The sequence below is a fragment of the Echinops telfairi genome, unplaced genomic scaffold (genome assembly GCF_000313985.2).
Source record: "Echinops telfairi isolate 266 unplaced genomic scaffold, ASM31398v2 ScPeMD7_7458;HRSCAF=8496, whole genome shotgun sequence".
Lineage (NCBI taxonomy): Eukaryota > Metazoa > Chordata > Mammalia > Afrosoricida > Tenrecidae > Echinops > Echinops telfairi.
Genome location: NW_022111358.1, coordinates 11,939,936 through 11,956,224, shown reverse-complemented (window position 1 = coordinate 11,956,224; position 16,289 = coordinate 11,939,936). Strand labels below are relative to the sequence as shown.

The following is a 16,289-nucleotide window of genomic DNA, read 5'->3' as shown; positions in this document are numbered from 1 at the left end:
GACAGTGCAAGATATGACAAAATAATAATTTATAAATTATTAAGGGTTCATGAGGGAAGGGGGAGCGGGGAGGGAGGGGGAAAAATGAGGAGCTTATGCCAGGGGCTTAAGTGGAGAGTAAATGTTTTAAGAATGAGGAGGACAATGAATGTTACAAATGTGCTTTACACAATTGTATGTATGGATTGTGATAAGAGCTGTGTGAGCCCATAATAAAATGATTAAAAAAGAGAGAGAGAAAACAAGACCACACTCCCTGAATCCATTCTGACTCCTGGTGACACTCACTCTATAGGGTTTCTGAGGCTTTTAAAGGCTTTACCGGACAGCCTCCTCACACTAAGAAGGGCTGTGCAACCATTACCACGGTCAACTTGGGAACATTCTCTTTCTTCTGGTGCTCCTTGGTGTTGCTGTGGCAAGTCTCTTGTTCATGCTTATTATTCTCAGTTTTCCCCAGTATAAACACGGTGTGTGTTTTTGTTGTTTTCCCCCCAAAATTCTTTACCTGGGCTGGAATTAAACCAGTAACTCTATGTAGTACAAAGTCATATTATATTAGGGTTGTTCTACTGAGCTGCATAAACCTGTTTATATGTTAAGAAAAGGCATATTTTACCTTCATTTTCTGGTCAGACAGAAAATGAAGAAATTCAAGAGTTGATTATGTGTTCCAATGGTTTTGACTTCATATTTGCATGGCTGGTTAAATTTGGGTGAGATCTTCTCCCATATTAACACCTGATTTTCTCTCATCTGCCTACTATTTTAAGGAACTTAAAATTCTAAACACTGAGACATTAAAATTGGGAACAAACTGGTCAAGAATCAACCAGTAAAACTTGAAGGCCAGGCACAGCAATGTGTAGGTTCAATCGAAACAGATATTAAAGCCTCTCCTTTCGTAATTCAGCTCTCCTGCCTGTGTACATCAGCTGATTCGTCTGTAGAATGATGACCCTCTGAATGAGAGCAGGCATAACTAGATTTGGATCCATGCACAGGGGACACTCCCTCGAACGATGAACAGCCAAGAGTCAGTTTTCTAAACAGTCTAGTTTCCTGAGTCTTTATCATGTTCACCCAGTTGTCTGGGCACCGCCAGCGCTCAGTTGTCTTCCTCCTAGAAAGAGTTGAGTCCTTGCATTTCTAATCTACCACCATGTGCAGTTCTTGCACTTTTAATTTATGAGTGTTTGGGGGGACCTCTCTGACTTGGGAACATATTGGCTCGGTCTAATGCTTGGAGATTATTAAACTCGGAGCTATGCTCCACTATCAAGTCTACAGATCTTTTATTTAGAAGATATGGTGCTCTAAATGCACAAAGAGCTCCCTGTCACCTTCACATTAAAGCCCCTAGTGCCTGGTAAATGGAATTATATAGCTGTCATCTCCTTTCCCCAAAGTTTTAAGAGTACAATGGGCTCATTTTTTCACACTCCATCCCAGCTTCAGAACTAAGAGACCTACTTTGTATTGATTTAAGGTCTCAGAAATAAATAAACCTGCTTCACCGCTGTGATTCACAACAAATTCATGATACACTATTGCATGATCTATTTCAAGCTCTTGCTCAGGCTCTCTTTTTCCTCTGGTGAGTGATGGGGGAGTTGGGAGGTAGTGGGGAGCCGCAAAGCTGACAGCCTGATGGTTATTGGAGATGGCTGCTGACTGCAAATCCAAGAACAGACACTGTTGGAGGAGTATAGGATTTTTTTCTTTTTTTTTAAACTGGGGGCAAGGGTGAGGAGCTAATTTACTTGGGTCTCAGGCTGGAGCTGGGGAGGAAGAAAGGTTAAGGGGACAAGAAAGGGGTAGACACAGTAGTGAAGTTTCAAGTGAACACTGATCTGCAAAGACAGAGCTACGAACATGTGCAGAAAGAAGAAAGGCAAAGAACCCAATGTATGAAGGTGCAACCGTGGGGGTGGGGATAGCAATATTTTACTGACTGAATGGAAAATGAAAAGGCAGAAAACCCAGCTCTGCAGAAGGGACCTTCCTCATAGACCCAAGAGGGTGTCTGAGTTGCAGGTACAAGATTTTAATTAGGGGCAGAAATTGCAGGATCCTATATGCTACAGAACCTGTTAATTAGCGGCATTTCTTCATTCTAAAACTTGGGAAGCATCAGCATCCTGGAGGTGAAATGGACCTTCTGCAGATAGGGAACAGAGGTCCAGAAGGCAGACATGTCCAAAGCATGCTCAGGGAGGGAGGGGGAGGGGCGTTTCAGTACTTCAGTATCTATTACCTGTATTGATTCCTGAAATAAGTACCACTAAACCTTACCCCCAATGAGTTCTAATTAATACAGGAACATATAGTACTGAAACAGCATTTATCCTTCAACCATGAAGTAGGATCCTGACTTTCAAAGAGGCAGGGGGAAGGAAAGGAGGCGGCAGCTGGGCTCAGGCAGCCTCGGGTCATTTAGTGTGCCATACGATGCAGCAGAACCCCAAGGTTCCCCAGAACACATCATGCAGTTAATTTTTTGCTGTTTCTTTGGAAAACAACTACTTACTTCATATTTTTTTGTTAGCAAGAATGTTATTTATGAATCCATTGTCTTTTCTATCTCTGAATAGCATTTTCATCGTCATTGCATGTTCTTGAGACAAGGGCAGATCAGGAGAGCTAAAGCACATGCAAAGATTTTTGGTTCCATTCAGTTCCGCATATGTCAGACCACAGAACTGGACATTCCTCTGTTAATTTTGAACACTGTTTTAAGAGAGAAACCAATCCATACAGGGAACAGATTTAGGCCAAATTTAATAACTAATATGAATGAAAAGGCTTGCCTCAAAAAGCAGTGAACACCTTCCTCTTCAACTAAGTTTTTCAGGCACAATTGAATATTTGGTAATCATATCAGTGAGAGAATTCAAATAATGATTGAGTGGTTAGTGATTTTTGAAGGTTTTTCCATTCCCAACGTTTATAGTTCTGTAATTGTCATTGTCAACAATATATACATAGATAGCATTTGCTTTTCTATTAAAATTTTTTAAAGAAAATTAAATCACCATGCTGTATAATTTCCATTCCTAATCTCACTAAAATATAATAATTTTACATATCTCTAATATGTATTAGTTTTTTAAAAGAATCCCCCTCTCAATCTATCTTTTCTCTTCTACAGACAAATATGGTTCCCCTGGCTACAAAAATCAGTATACACTTTGCTGGCATCACAGAATACTAAAAAGAAAAGAAAAATTTTAAGTAAGGCACCTCTCTCTTTGTTAAGGTCAAAGTAGCAAATGTATTATCACACCCAAGAGGATACTTAGATGTAAAGTTGCATATCTAGTCAATGGTAGGGAGGAGACTGATCAAAGCTTTCTCTTTTCTTGTTTAATCCAATGGTAATCTTATAAAGCCTGTATATCTAAAAAAAAAAAAAAAAAAAGCCTGTAAACATTTAAAATTGGTCTCAAATATGACAATTCCTGCATCTACAGTCAGTGCCCCTAACAGGGTCAAACAGCTTTCACTGTATCTAGCACTTCTGGATTGGCACATCTAAGTTTTCCCACTCTACAACCCCCTCAGTCCTCAGAAGCCTACTAAGATATTGGAGGGGACTTTGGACTGGAGCGCTGGGTAACAACTCCATTCTGCCAATGCCTCAAACAGTGTGTCTCCTGATGAGGGCACAGCAGATCACAGGGACTCAGTCATAGATTAAAACATACCAGATAGCTTTCTACCAAATCTGGGGAGCATCAAATAAAAGACAAAATCACAAGCCTGGGAGCAGATTTACCCATATTTTGGTGGAAGAGAAGAGTGTGAAAACTGGCAGTCTGCCCACTGTAATCTTTTCTGAGATCTCATTCATAATGCAAGGCTTCCTCAGAAAGGCAGCTAAAATGCCCCTCTTTAGGAAGGAGAGTGATCCCATCTGGAGCTATGGAGTACAGGGGCTGTCTATTGTGAAAATAGGTAGTTAGGGACTTTTAAAAATGCAAATTGCTGGACTGATCCTTACAGTGATTATGGGCTATTGTATCAACAAGTCCTTGGGGACTATTGTAGACAAATGATTGACATATATACTACCCTATCATGATCAAACAGGGCTCTTTCCACATTAATGGCTTTGCCAAGTATGTTGATTGCCTTTAGAAAACATCTACTGGGAAAGTAAATACATGAATGTGCTGCAACAGTGGGGACTGCTATCTAACACTTAAAGAAATTTAAGCCTTCAAAGAATCAGATTACAGAGAATGTCATGTTTATATTTCTTTTCTAGGGCCTCCTTCGGAATGAATCACAATGAGAAAGGACTCCAAATGTATCTTAGAAAAGACTACAACAATTAACTCATTTAATCCTCATAAAGACTCCCGTAGGCAGGTAGTACGGTACCCCAATTTTACATTTAATGAGACTGTGACCTGGAGAAGTTAACAAACTGCCAAGGTTATACAACTAGTAAGTGGTAGACTCAGGAATTAAATCTGAGCTCTAGAATTCAAGCTCTTAACTACCCCACTTAAGTTGTGTTAAGTTACAAAGCTGCCTCACAGCGAGAGTTAAACTGCTCTCCTTTCTTAATTAGACCTTCGTGACTCTCTCAGGTTGTGTGTGTCATAATCCTGAGACCAGATTGTACAGTGCAGCTCTTCCTCACGGGAGGAACCCTGACATCGCACCCAAGGCAGCATCAACTTCACATTGCATGTTCTTAGCTACATAAACATGCACATGGAAACTGAGACCAGAGAAGAATATGACTTACTTGCAGTAAGTTTCAAAGATAGGATGAGTAGTAGGGCTAATCATCACATACTTTCTTTTTTCCTGGTATATTCAGTGGAAATAGGGGTTTGATCTCACATTAAGGGGAATACGATTATATAACTTTTTGCATTGTTTCTCTAAAGAGGAGGCATTTGAAATGCTTACTAAAGAAAGTCACATATCACCCAAGTGCCTATCTATGCACCGCCTGTCTCCTGGTCACTGGCACATCTCTTATCTTCACAGACAGCTGCTGTCCGGTGGACAAGCCATAAACAGCAAATTCTGATTTCTCTGGGTACAGATGGGGCTTTCATCAAGTGTGGGCCAATGGATGAAGAGTTAGCGGGCGCTAGTCTATAGTACAGTCTATACAAGGTCTCTCTCTGGGTGGTACAAATGGCTAGAACACACCAAGAAGGAAGGCTTGATGATCTATTTCCATAAAGATCATTCAAGAAAACCTCTGTCCTGCTCTGTACTACATGGGGTCACCAAGAGTCAGAATCGACTCAATGGCGTCATGTTAGGCTTCTTTTGATTTCTAGCATATCTACCACCTGACATGCTAAACACACTCAATAAAAACGCAGAGTGTCTTAGTTCTCTAGTGATGCTCTAACAGAAATACCATAGACATGTGGCTTTAACGGGTAGAGATGTTTTCTGCCCAAATTCAGGGTGCCCGCTCTGCAGGAAGGGCTTTGTCTCTCTGAGCTTCTGCTCCTGGGCCAGTTTCATGTGGGTTGGCATACCTTGACTCATCCCTGTTGGCTTGCTTATTCTCTTTTATCTCAAAAGAGATTGACTCAAGACACACTCCATAGGAGTCCTGCTGCATTAACATAACAAAGGCACTCCTTTCCCAAATGGGATTATAATAAGGAGCATAGAGGTTAGAATTTACACGACAGTTTTTTGGGGGAGGGGGAAACATCATTCAATTCATAACAGAATTAAAATGGAAAGTTAATTGCAAGTGTCCAAGTGGTACGTTGACATGGGAGTTTTAAACCTTACAAATCACCTTAGTTCTTTAAGGATGTAACTTGCGGTTTTCCCTAGCACACCTACTTGGCAGGCTAGCATGACTCCCTTCAAGCAGGGTAGCATGTCATATCCATTGGTTCTGCCCTTACCGCTCAGGGAGGCATATTGCAGAATCTGCCACCCATAGCTTTCAGTTCCCAGTACTAGGAACCTAAGACCTATTACCTTGAGTGACAGGAAATAGCAACCCCTTATAAGGGTCTCCTGTTTATCTCATCATTCTCACAACCTTTGAACAAAAATGAAAATGACCAGACCACCTTCTCTTTTCAGGCTTTATGGATACTATGCGCAGGGGTCTTAACCCTTCTTAAATCAAACCCAAAGGGCAGGTGGGAGTTCAATTCCCGGACCTTAATTTTGGCTGTCAAAAAAAAATTTTTTTTAAACAAGTCTTATTTCAAGCAGGCTTACTGGTAGAAATAAGTAGAAACTGGTAGAATCCCCAAGACTATGGCCCTTAGGCACCCTTTAGGGTCTTGGTGTTTTGAATTATCAACCATTTAAAGACCAAAAAGGCAGCATTTACTCAAGGAGAAAGTTCAGAGGGTTAGGAAAGGAGGAGGGGATAAATGATGGAACACTGAGGTGAATGCAATCGGTAAGGTGAAACAAAATGTATATGAATTGTTTAATGTAAAACTGATGATCTGCTCTGTAAACCCTCACCTAACACAGCAAATGTTAAGGGAAAAAAAGCCTTATTTCCCTTTCCCTTTTACAGTTTCTGTCTGTAAAACAGCTGTCACACACACCACTACCCCCCCTCCAGGGGGAGCAAGGAGCCACGAGAGATATATATTTTTGATTTTGAGTATTAAATACGGACATTCGGGTGCCTCTAGTCACCAGCTCGGTGTCTTTAGCTCAAATGTCAAATCTGCTTCCCCAACACTCAAGAAAACCCAGACACCATATCCCTCCTCAAGTTAGTAACATTTTATTTTACAGTTAACTGCAGGAAAGACATGAAAAGAGAGTATACAAACACTGAGACCACAAAAGGACAGGAATAAAAGTCAAATGCGGAAAACGGTTTTTGATTGTGGAACAAAAGACACTGGGAAAAGACAGTGCTCTATGAATAAAAGGCTGACGTGTACGGTAAAATATGTTACTTAAGTAAACATTCAGGAAACCACAGGAAAATTTGTATTTCATATGCAGGCCACTTTACTACTTGTGGCTACACAAAGAAATTCTTAAAAAAGTCAGTGTTTATAAGCAAAAGATAAGCAAGTCTAAACTAATTAAAAACAGGTCAGCTAAAGACAGACAACACCATGTGTACAATTCGATGGAGTGTAGCCATAAAAGCTAGAGGCAAACATGCAACACATTATGTTGGGAACGTGTGTCTCTCCAGCTTCTTATCTATCAAAGGAACACGCTATTTACATGTTACTGCATTATGGGAGTATGCGATGTGGAGTGTCAACCCTTACTGTTCAAATTGAACCGTGTTAGGTCACATCAGTGACAGGGGTGGGTGGACTGGGCTTGGGAGTGGAGGAGAGAAAGGCAGGGAGAAAGAAAGTTTTTTTTTTTTTAAATCTCTGCCTCAGCAAAAGTTTTCATTAAAATTTTAGACAAATGATCCCTGTGTCCTTCTCTCTTGCTGCCTGGGGCTCCATGCTATTTCTATGCAAATAACAACCTCGTGGTTTATATCTTATTATTTCCACCGAAGCTGCAGCGACATGACCTGAGACGTGTAAAGGGGGGGATGTGGGGAGCGGGCAGGGAGGGAGTTGGAAAGGAGAAAGAGAGAAAGAGAGAGAGAGGAAGGAAGAGAGAGATGGAGTGGGTGCTCACTCAAGTGTGAAAAAATATTGTCAGGAGTGAGCGTCAAGAACACGCACACACAAAAAATCACAGGAATAACGTGTTTATTTCAGCTCCCCACCACAAAGCTCGCCCTCCCCTTTGCAAACCAGCACCTTTTAAAATTCATTGGGCATCAGGCGATCATGCACAATCCATCTGCTTTCACTTTATCATTTGCATTTCATGCCTCCTGGCTTTTGATGTGCTGATACTTTGATGCAGTCAGGAGACGCGCATTATCATTATTTCAATTTTCAAAGGGGTCAATGGGATCAGCACTTGCACACAAGATTTTTCCCTTATAACCTCTGTGTACCCCCTGTCTTATTCTTCACCCCAATGTTTAACATAAAGAATGAAGGCTCAAGAAGATGGGGGTCAAACACTTAGGGTCTAAGAGCTGATATACACCACCTACACCCCAACTATGTACAGGTACACACATCCTACCAGTGATCCAGGCTTGAAAAGGAAGCGTTACTGTGTTTTTAACGCAAACAAAGCCTCACACACGGACAGTCAGGGAGGCACACCGACAGAGACAGAGCAGGCTCTATAAGCAAGCACAGACACAAAGGGACCTTGGGATTAGCACTCATGCAGGAAGGAACACGCACTCTGAGTGAGTCATGCTCGCGCAGAGTATGCAAAGCAGATATTTACAGACAGACAGGCAGACGTGTATAAGGACACCCGCACACACAAACGGAACACACTCCAGGAGGGAGTCAGGGGAAGCACTCTGAGCACACAGACCCCATACAGCTTCCCTCTTCACAACGAACAGGCGAAGGAGCTCAGAGGACAGTCTTAATGAATTTGCATGAAATCGGTCTTTCAGCCAACATAACTGTACTTAACAGTCACTAACATAAAGACAATGTAACCTATAGGGCACATCACTCCCCTCAGCTAAAAATGATCCTGGCTCTTGGTTCCTTACAGCCAGAGCTTTACTTGTTTTTTCCCCTGCACTGAGACTTTTCCTATAATAAGTAACCCTCTAGGCTAGGAAGTAAAGAGAATGGATTTGATCAGAACAGTTCAACCAGTGAATTTCAAAGACAAAAATCCTTACTGTTTTCTTTACTGCACAAATGAAATTAAACTAGCACATTTCCAGGGGGAAAAAACCCAACAAAAAACATTTGCTTTTGTAATATTCTTTATATAACATCTGAGGGAAAACAGGGAATAATGTGAACAAGATATATCGCAGAATTTACTTGCCCAGGTATGAAAATATTATGGGAAACAGAGATGTCTTCTTTAAAGTCTATCATCACAGATAATGGTGCCCCAAATTCTCTTCAAGATGTATCAGTATCTTATCCTAAGATGATATCCAAAAGAGCAACTTAAAAAAATTCAGACTCCATACCAAGGGCTCAAGTAGAAAGCAAATGTTTTGAGAATGATGATGGCAACAAATGTACAAATATGCTTGACACAATGTATGTATGTATGTATGGACTGTGATAAGAGTTGTATGAGTCCCCAATAAAATGATTTTAAAAAAAATCAGACTTTCAGGGGTTTCACCCACTGCAAAAATTTCCTTCCATAGTGGTCGGCAGTTCACATTCTTTACTTTTAAGCTACTCTCCAAAAAAGGAAAGCACACAGCCAAGTTTGCTATTGCTATTATTACCTTGCCATTCCTTGAAAAGAAAGCAATCCAAGAGAATTGAGTTCAAATGAAAGAAGTGAAAGACAATTTTCCTAATTTCTGACATTCCCCAAAATTAATGGGACCAATGGAAGTAGAAGTAGTACGTGGGAATGATGGATGGGACACTTGGATTGGAGTTCCTAACCTCCCAAAAGGCAAGCCTTGATAGAAAGGTTACTGCAACTCACGTGAGCACAGCACACAATATAATTTCTGTATACAAATAATTCCATAAATTCAATCACCAAACCATTCTTTTTTTTACTTAAATACTTTTATGGGGGCTCTTATATCTCTTATCACAATCCATACATTCATCAGTGTGTCAAGCACATTTGCACATAGGCGGTCATCATCATTTTCAAAGCATTCTCTTCCCACTTGAGCCCCTGATATCAGCTCCCCACTTCCTCCTCCTTCCCCAGCTCACCCTCCCTCACGAACCCTTGATAAGTTATAGATTATTATTTTCTTATCTTACATCATCCTCCGTCACCCCTCACCCACTTTTCCATTGTTTGACACTCCCTGGGAGGGGGTATAGGTTGATCCTTGTGATCGATTCTCCCTTTTCTCCCCCCACCCTCCCCTAATCCTCCTGGTATCTCTACTCTCATTGTTGGCCCTGAGGGGTTTATCTATCCTGGATTCCTTGTGTTGCGGCAAACCATTCTTAAGAAAGAAAAAGGGAAGTGAAATTTTGAAGAGATAAATACTTTGTGAAAAGTACTGGGTAGGGTTACTTATGTTTTCCCATTTTATTTCCATAAAAATATGTATAAATTACTACACCCCTTTTACAGATAAGAAAGCTGAGGTGCTGAAAGGCTACAGTCCCAGACTTCCATTACATATCCTTGGCTCTAAAAAGAAGACAATTTTTCTATGCCTGCAAAGAAGTCAGAACTGTAATATCCATTGTCTATTCAGGTATCCTCAGATAGCTTGCACTCTTCAAGCACTGACCTCAGTATCCACCACCCCCCCCCCTTTGGACTCACCAAAGAGTTTGAATCAAAAAGGCAAAATCACTTCTTTTGAGGGGATATTAAATCTCTACATCATACTTTACCCAGAAACCTATCAAGGCATCTACCCTCCCATCCATTATTTACTGAATATTTCTCTATGTATAAGGGATCATCCCCAAAGTGTCACTTTTTTAGAGGCGTCTTCACAAATTTCTCAAAATAATAACATTTGCTATTCTCCGTAAGTGGGTCAGTGTGTAATTCATGCGTGTCGATCTGAATGAGAGCTCCCCGTGAATCTGATAGTCCTCACTCATATCTATGAGAACATGCTGGAGGGGCACAGAATGGAAGTATCTCATTTTCAGAGATGTTAAAAGTTCTTTGGAGCAAAGATTTTATAGTTTGTTCACTGATATCCACAGGGCCCAGAACAGTATATGGGTTTGTAGGTCCTCAAAATATTTGTCAAAGAATAAAAAACTAACTCAAAACAAAAACATACAAACAAAAGTAAGACAATGGGCAGGGAAGAGAGATTGAGGAAGGCCTAGAACGAATGGCTTTCACCTAGACAGGCTCTTTAGTTAAGAATTCACATTAATGTTTAAACAATGTCACACAATCCCCTCAAAGCCTTGAAAACTTACTTTGTTGAGGGCTCCCGCTCCTGTCAGAATTAAGTGAGAATTCTCAACCTGGATGGTTCTCTGTCCCAGCCGGACAAGGTAAGCTCCAATTCCAATAGCCCGGCATGTTACCTTAAAATAAGAACACATTCTACACATTAAATATTTATTTCCTTTCCCAAGCTGAAATAACTAAGGCACAGATGTGAAAAATCCACATTCACAAACTAATTTATTTTATGAAGATTGATTAAAATTAAAATTAAAAGCCAAAGAAAATAAGAGGCAGAATTCACTCAATGATTCAAGTATGAGATAGTTAAAGGGCCATCTTGGTCCTTTGGTTCTCCTATACTTTGTTCATTCCACAGATGCTAAACACGTCCACTAGAAGTATAGCAAGAAAAGTAGTAAGAGGAGACGACATTCAAGCTGCTAAAGTGCTGGTAAGATATGTCGGGCAATAAGAAATTGAACTAAAGGCTAAAAGTAAGTGCTAACTTTATCTGGAAAATTCAGTTATATCCACTCTTCCCATAATCATGCATGATTAAATCAAATTATAGATAGACAATGTTTGAAGGAGTTTCTCATTTGGGATTGAAGAGCAGGGATGCGAGTAAAAATTAATCCTAGCCACACAACAGAATTAAAAAAAATTTAACTCTAAGGGGGAGGGGAAAAAGGAAAATGAAGGAGCTAATTCCAGGAATCCAAGAGGAAAGTGAATTTTGAGAATGATGAGGGCAACAAATGTATAAGTGTGCTTTACACAATTGATGTATGTATGGATTGTGATGAATTGTATGAGCCCCAATAAAATGATTAAAAAAGGAAAAGAAAATGTTCCAAAACTGATTGTGGTGATGACTGTACAACTCTTCTGGATGTGATTAGATTACTGAATTGTATGCTATGTGGATTATGCCCCAGTGTTTTTAAAAAAATAAAGAAAGTATATTTGGAAATTTTTTTTAAAGTTTTTTTTAAATTCTAGCAATATTTACCAGGCTGATGGTGATAATTTTATCATAGGCCAATGAGGATTCTCCAGCAATCATTCCAGAACCTCGAAGATTTTCCGCTCCAAATCCATCTTCCTTACCAATAATATCCGTTATCTTGTACCTATTGGATACAGCCAAGCCGACTTAGAAAGGTATACACAGTAACCTTATAAAGGTATTACACTGGAAGAATAATCACAACTAAAGGGCTGTGAAAAGCATTCTGAAAGCTTTTATTTAACACCAAGACTTTATATTCTTCAAATTATATTCCTAAGTCTCATGATTATAAGACTTGGAGACTTATAAGTCTTCCCTTTGTAGGTCAATGGCTGTTTTACCTGGAAGCAACATGGTATATAGGAACCTAGAACAGAATCCAGAAATTAGCAAATGGTTTTAAATACCTGCCCTGACTATGGGGATAGTAACTTCTATAAAATGGGGTATAACAGTATCAACCTCTACAGGTTGAGAACAACCATGAAAAGATTTGACACATAGCCAGCTCTGAATTTTCAGATGCCTGCTTTTGTTTCTAGAGAAGGATTGATGTATTTCTGTCGTAAGTTATAGCCATTAAATAAAAAACTTTAGATGCTACATAAGAATAAAATCTTGAAGTAGAGGAGTAGTGGGAATGCTCAGCCTGCTTTCTTAAGTCAAAAATGATCTCTCTTTCCAAGACAGGGATGAAGGGGAAGGTCAAAACTGTGTATTCCTGTTCCTGCTCTCTCATAAATATCAAGTGTATACATGAGGGTTCCTGGCTGCCATCCTCTGGAGGGACAAGAGGAATGTATGTAGAAGTGATATGTTGACCACGATGTCCAGAAAGCATCCTGTGCATCCAGGGAGAATCACTCATCTGTCCTGTGGGCAGGGGATTAGGAATGATAGCTGATAATGGGAAATGGGAGATGGGGAATGCAACTAATAAAAGAAAGAAAAAATACTAAGTTCGAAGTAGAGATGGACATATATTACTTATGGTTCCGTGTGTACCCAGAAGGGTACATACAAGGCACAGTTTTATAAATTGAATAAATAAGTATCTCATAGTGGCTCTGAACCTGGTTTCTTCTCCCTTATTTCTTAGCACCCTTCTTAATTTCCAGCCTCTGATCAATTCCTTATCTTAGCCCTCTGTTTGTCCATGGTTTTGTATCTCTGCTTTCCAAATTCCCTGGCCTATTTTTAGCCTCTCCCAGTCATTCTATAATTCTTCATTTTGCTCTAGATTCTAGAGTTATGTCATAGGTGAAGCTAATCTCCTTTAAGAGGTTAATGAGAAACACTAATTGGGGGACTGGAGAGGTACTCTTCTGCTAAGGTCCACATGCCAAAAAGTCACAAATACGAATGGGCTCAGACAGTGTTCTTGTACAGCAGACCCTTCCCTCCTCAGGACTGCCTCCAGTTTCTTAGGTGACTGGGTACAGGGCATCTTCTACTACGCTACGTGAAAAATAAAAACCTCCAATTTTCTTTTCAATGACTCAGGCCTTCCACCATCTAAGACTATCATTCTTTAATATTAGATGACTTTTACTATTACTAACAAAAATCAGGGGCTCTGGGTAGCACAAATAGTTATATGTGAAATTACTGGCTGAAAGGTTGGTAATTCAAATCCACCCAGAAGTGGCTCCTGAGACTGGTTTGGTGATCTGCTTCTTGAAAACCCTACAGAGAAGTTCTACTCTGCACACATGGGGTTGCTATGAGATGGAACACATTCAAGGGCAACTGAAAAAATAAAAATAAAACCTTTTGCATTGTCTGTTACAATTAATAAAATACATTTATGTGTATGACTTTAGACTTTCACAATAGCCAATGTGATAGCTATCATCAGCCCCACCTTACAGACAACAACAACAACAACAACCAGGGCCTTTGTTTACTAGTTACATAATGCTGTGCTAAGAACTTCACACATATTAGTTTACTTGATATTTAACTTACAGAGAAGTAGAAGAAAAATCACTTGCTTTAGTAGAAGGTACAAAACCAATAGCTCCCTTAGATACTAGTAATGAGGAATAAAAAATCAGGGTTAAACAACTTTTATACGGATGTCTATCCCAACAACTTAAAAACAATCTGAAAAAGGAATACACCTAAATGTAAAATACATTCTATTTTTAATGATCCATAACTACTTTTGAATGGAACATTCTAACCACTTAGTACGAGCGCTATTAGATATATATCTTTTAGTCTAACGTGTCATGAGAAAATTACTGAGATGCTCGGTACTATAAACTAAGCAAATGTGGAAACTTCAAGTGTAACCAATAAGAAAAAAATGACAAAACTTTAAAATATACACTTGAATAAATAGACAAACATACTTTCCTTTGGGGAAGAGTTATTATGAAGACAGTGCTTGCTTTGGCAGCACATACACTAAAACTGAAACGATTTAGAGAAAATTAGAATGGGCCTCTGTGCAAGAATGACATGCAAATCCATGAAGTGTTCCATATTTCAAAATATACATGTATATGTATATATATTATTAATATGTCAGGCCTTCCTAAATAATTATAAAACTAACACCATTTCAATAAAAATCATGATGGGGGGAATTTATGAATTTAAAAAATGATGATGGCAACATATGTAGAAATGTGCATGATACAACGATGTACAGATTATTATAAGAGTGCCAATAAAATGATTTATTTAAAAATTTTAAGGGCAAAAAAATATTTTTAAGCCTATATATATATAAAATGACAAAAATAGTCAATACACTTGGGGAGGGATGGGGGTGGAATTGAGAATGTGAAGAAATTTGCCCAATAGTTAAAAAGTGTGGCATTAGCCTTAGAATAGATAATGACAACAACAAAAGAACAAAAAGCCTAGTATAATTGAGTGAAGATTATTATAAAAGTGAGAAAAGTATGAATTATTCAATCAATGATATTAGAGCAACTGATTAACATTCTGTAAAAAGTTTGCAGCTAGATAATAAAAATGTTCAACTTCAGTGGTAAGCAAAATAATCCAAGTTAAAATAACAATTGTTTTTATCTGGCAAGGGTCGAGGAAAAGTGGAGAGAGGAAGTAAGCACTCTCACATACTGCTGGTATGAGTAGAGAACTTGAGAAAGCAATTTGGGAGGATTATCCTTCAAAAAACTTATTCAAAGGGAGTAATCAGAGATAGTTATAATGAAAAATATACATAAGATAATATTCAGCTCAGGGACATACTAGTGAAAACTAGCAATAAAGTATACACTTATATATATTAATGAAAATGAAATTCTATTCAGCCATTGGAACATCATATGCTTAAGTAATATCTTAAGAATAGGAGAACATTTTCCCAAGATACTCTTTAAGTAGAAGAATAAATTATGACAGAGCCTATCTTTTATGATCGTAATTATGTAGGAAAAATATGTCTATAGAAAAGAACATACTATAACAGATTTGGGGATTTTTCCTTTCTAATTGTTTACATGTGCCAGGTTTTCTAAAACGAGTAGTACTATAATTACAAAACCCAATCGATACCAGGGGTATTCAGCGAAGAAGTGGTAGGATACAACCATGGTCCTTCTAGATTGTGTACTAAGCACTCTTCAGTGCTCTCCAGTGTTGCTACCAGCAGGACAGTAGGAAAAATAAACCATACCCTCCTCCTTTCTTGAGTCTATGCCAAATTATTCTGATGCATACACACCTACCTTGATTCTCCTTCATCCTCCACATGTTCACAATAGACAGCATTGAGAGCACTGACTCGCTTATAATCTTGAGGGGTCAGATATAAATACTTGAATCCCTGTGAAACACCAATAGTTTTCAATCATTATTTGTCATCATCTCAGAGCCAGAAGATACAGCAAAGCACACGTTAATACAACTTGTTTTTGCGGGGCCACATCACTTCTTAGAGTTACTGCCTAATAGATGCTGGTGCAGACAGTTCTCCTTTGAAAGAGAAAAGTGTCTATTTCACTAGTCATTGACTGACTGTCCTTCCAAGTACATTCTACTAGCTTCAGTTTCATGAGGGTTCAAAGTGTCATTGTCTAATAGTCATTGACATCTCTTTAAAGGTATCAATATAAAAATTTAAAAAGAATTGTATGAATTGCTATTCTTCACTTTCACAATCCATGGAATTATCATGATATAAACAGGTAGGGAATGATTTAGAGAATCACAAAACTAGGAGATTCAATATTAAAATCTGAAATCTATATGCAGTGCTAATAGTAAATCCTGAACTCAGATCTTTTGATTTTTCCAATTGTTTCTAATTCCACTTACACTTTCAAAATTATACTAACAATTCATATTTGATTTGTTTTTATACATATATACATTACTCTAAGTAGAGCTACCT

General features: G+C 38.8%; 1 protein-coding gene and 1 non-coding gene across 10 annotated transcripts in view; one reads left to right on the top strand and one right to left on the bottom strand.

The window, feature by feature from the left end:
- The window catches only part of ACACA (acetyl-CoA carboxylase alpha), a 332,267-nt gene that overhangs the window by 57,233 nt on the left and 258,745 nt on the right, over positions 1–16,289 (bottom strand). For all 9 annotated transcript variants that reach the window (XM_045299999.1, XM_045299998.1, XM_045300000.1 and 6 more), the window contains 3 exons: positions 15,625–15,722; positions 11,918–12,038; positions 10,932–11,042 (listed from right to left, as the gene is read on the bottom strand). In XM_045299999.1, the coding sequence (XP_045155934.1) occupies positions 10,932–11,042; positions 11,918–12,038; positions 15,625–15,722 (330 nt within the window). The remainder of the gene's footprint in view (positions 1–10,931; positions 11,043–11,917; positions 12,039–15,624; positions 15,723–16,289) is intronic.
- Positions 14,306–14,413, top strand: LOC115872917. The gene has a single exon (XR_004048117.1). It is a non-coding gene; the product is annotated as a U6 spliceosomal RNA (small nuclear RNA).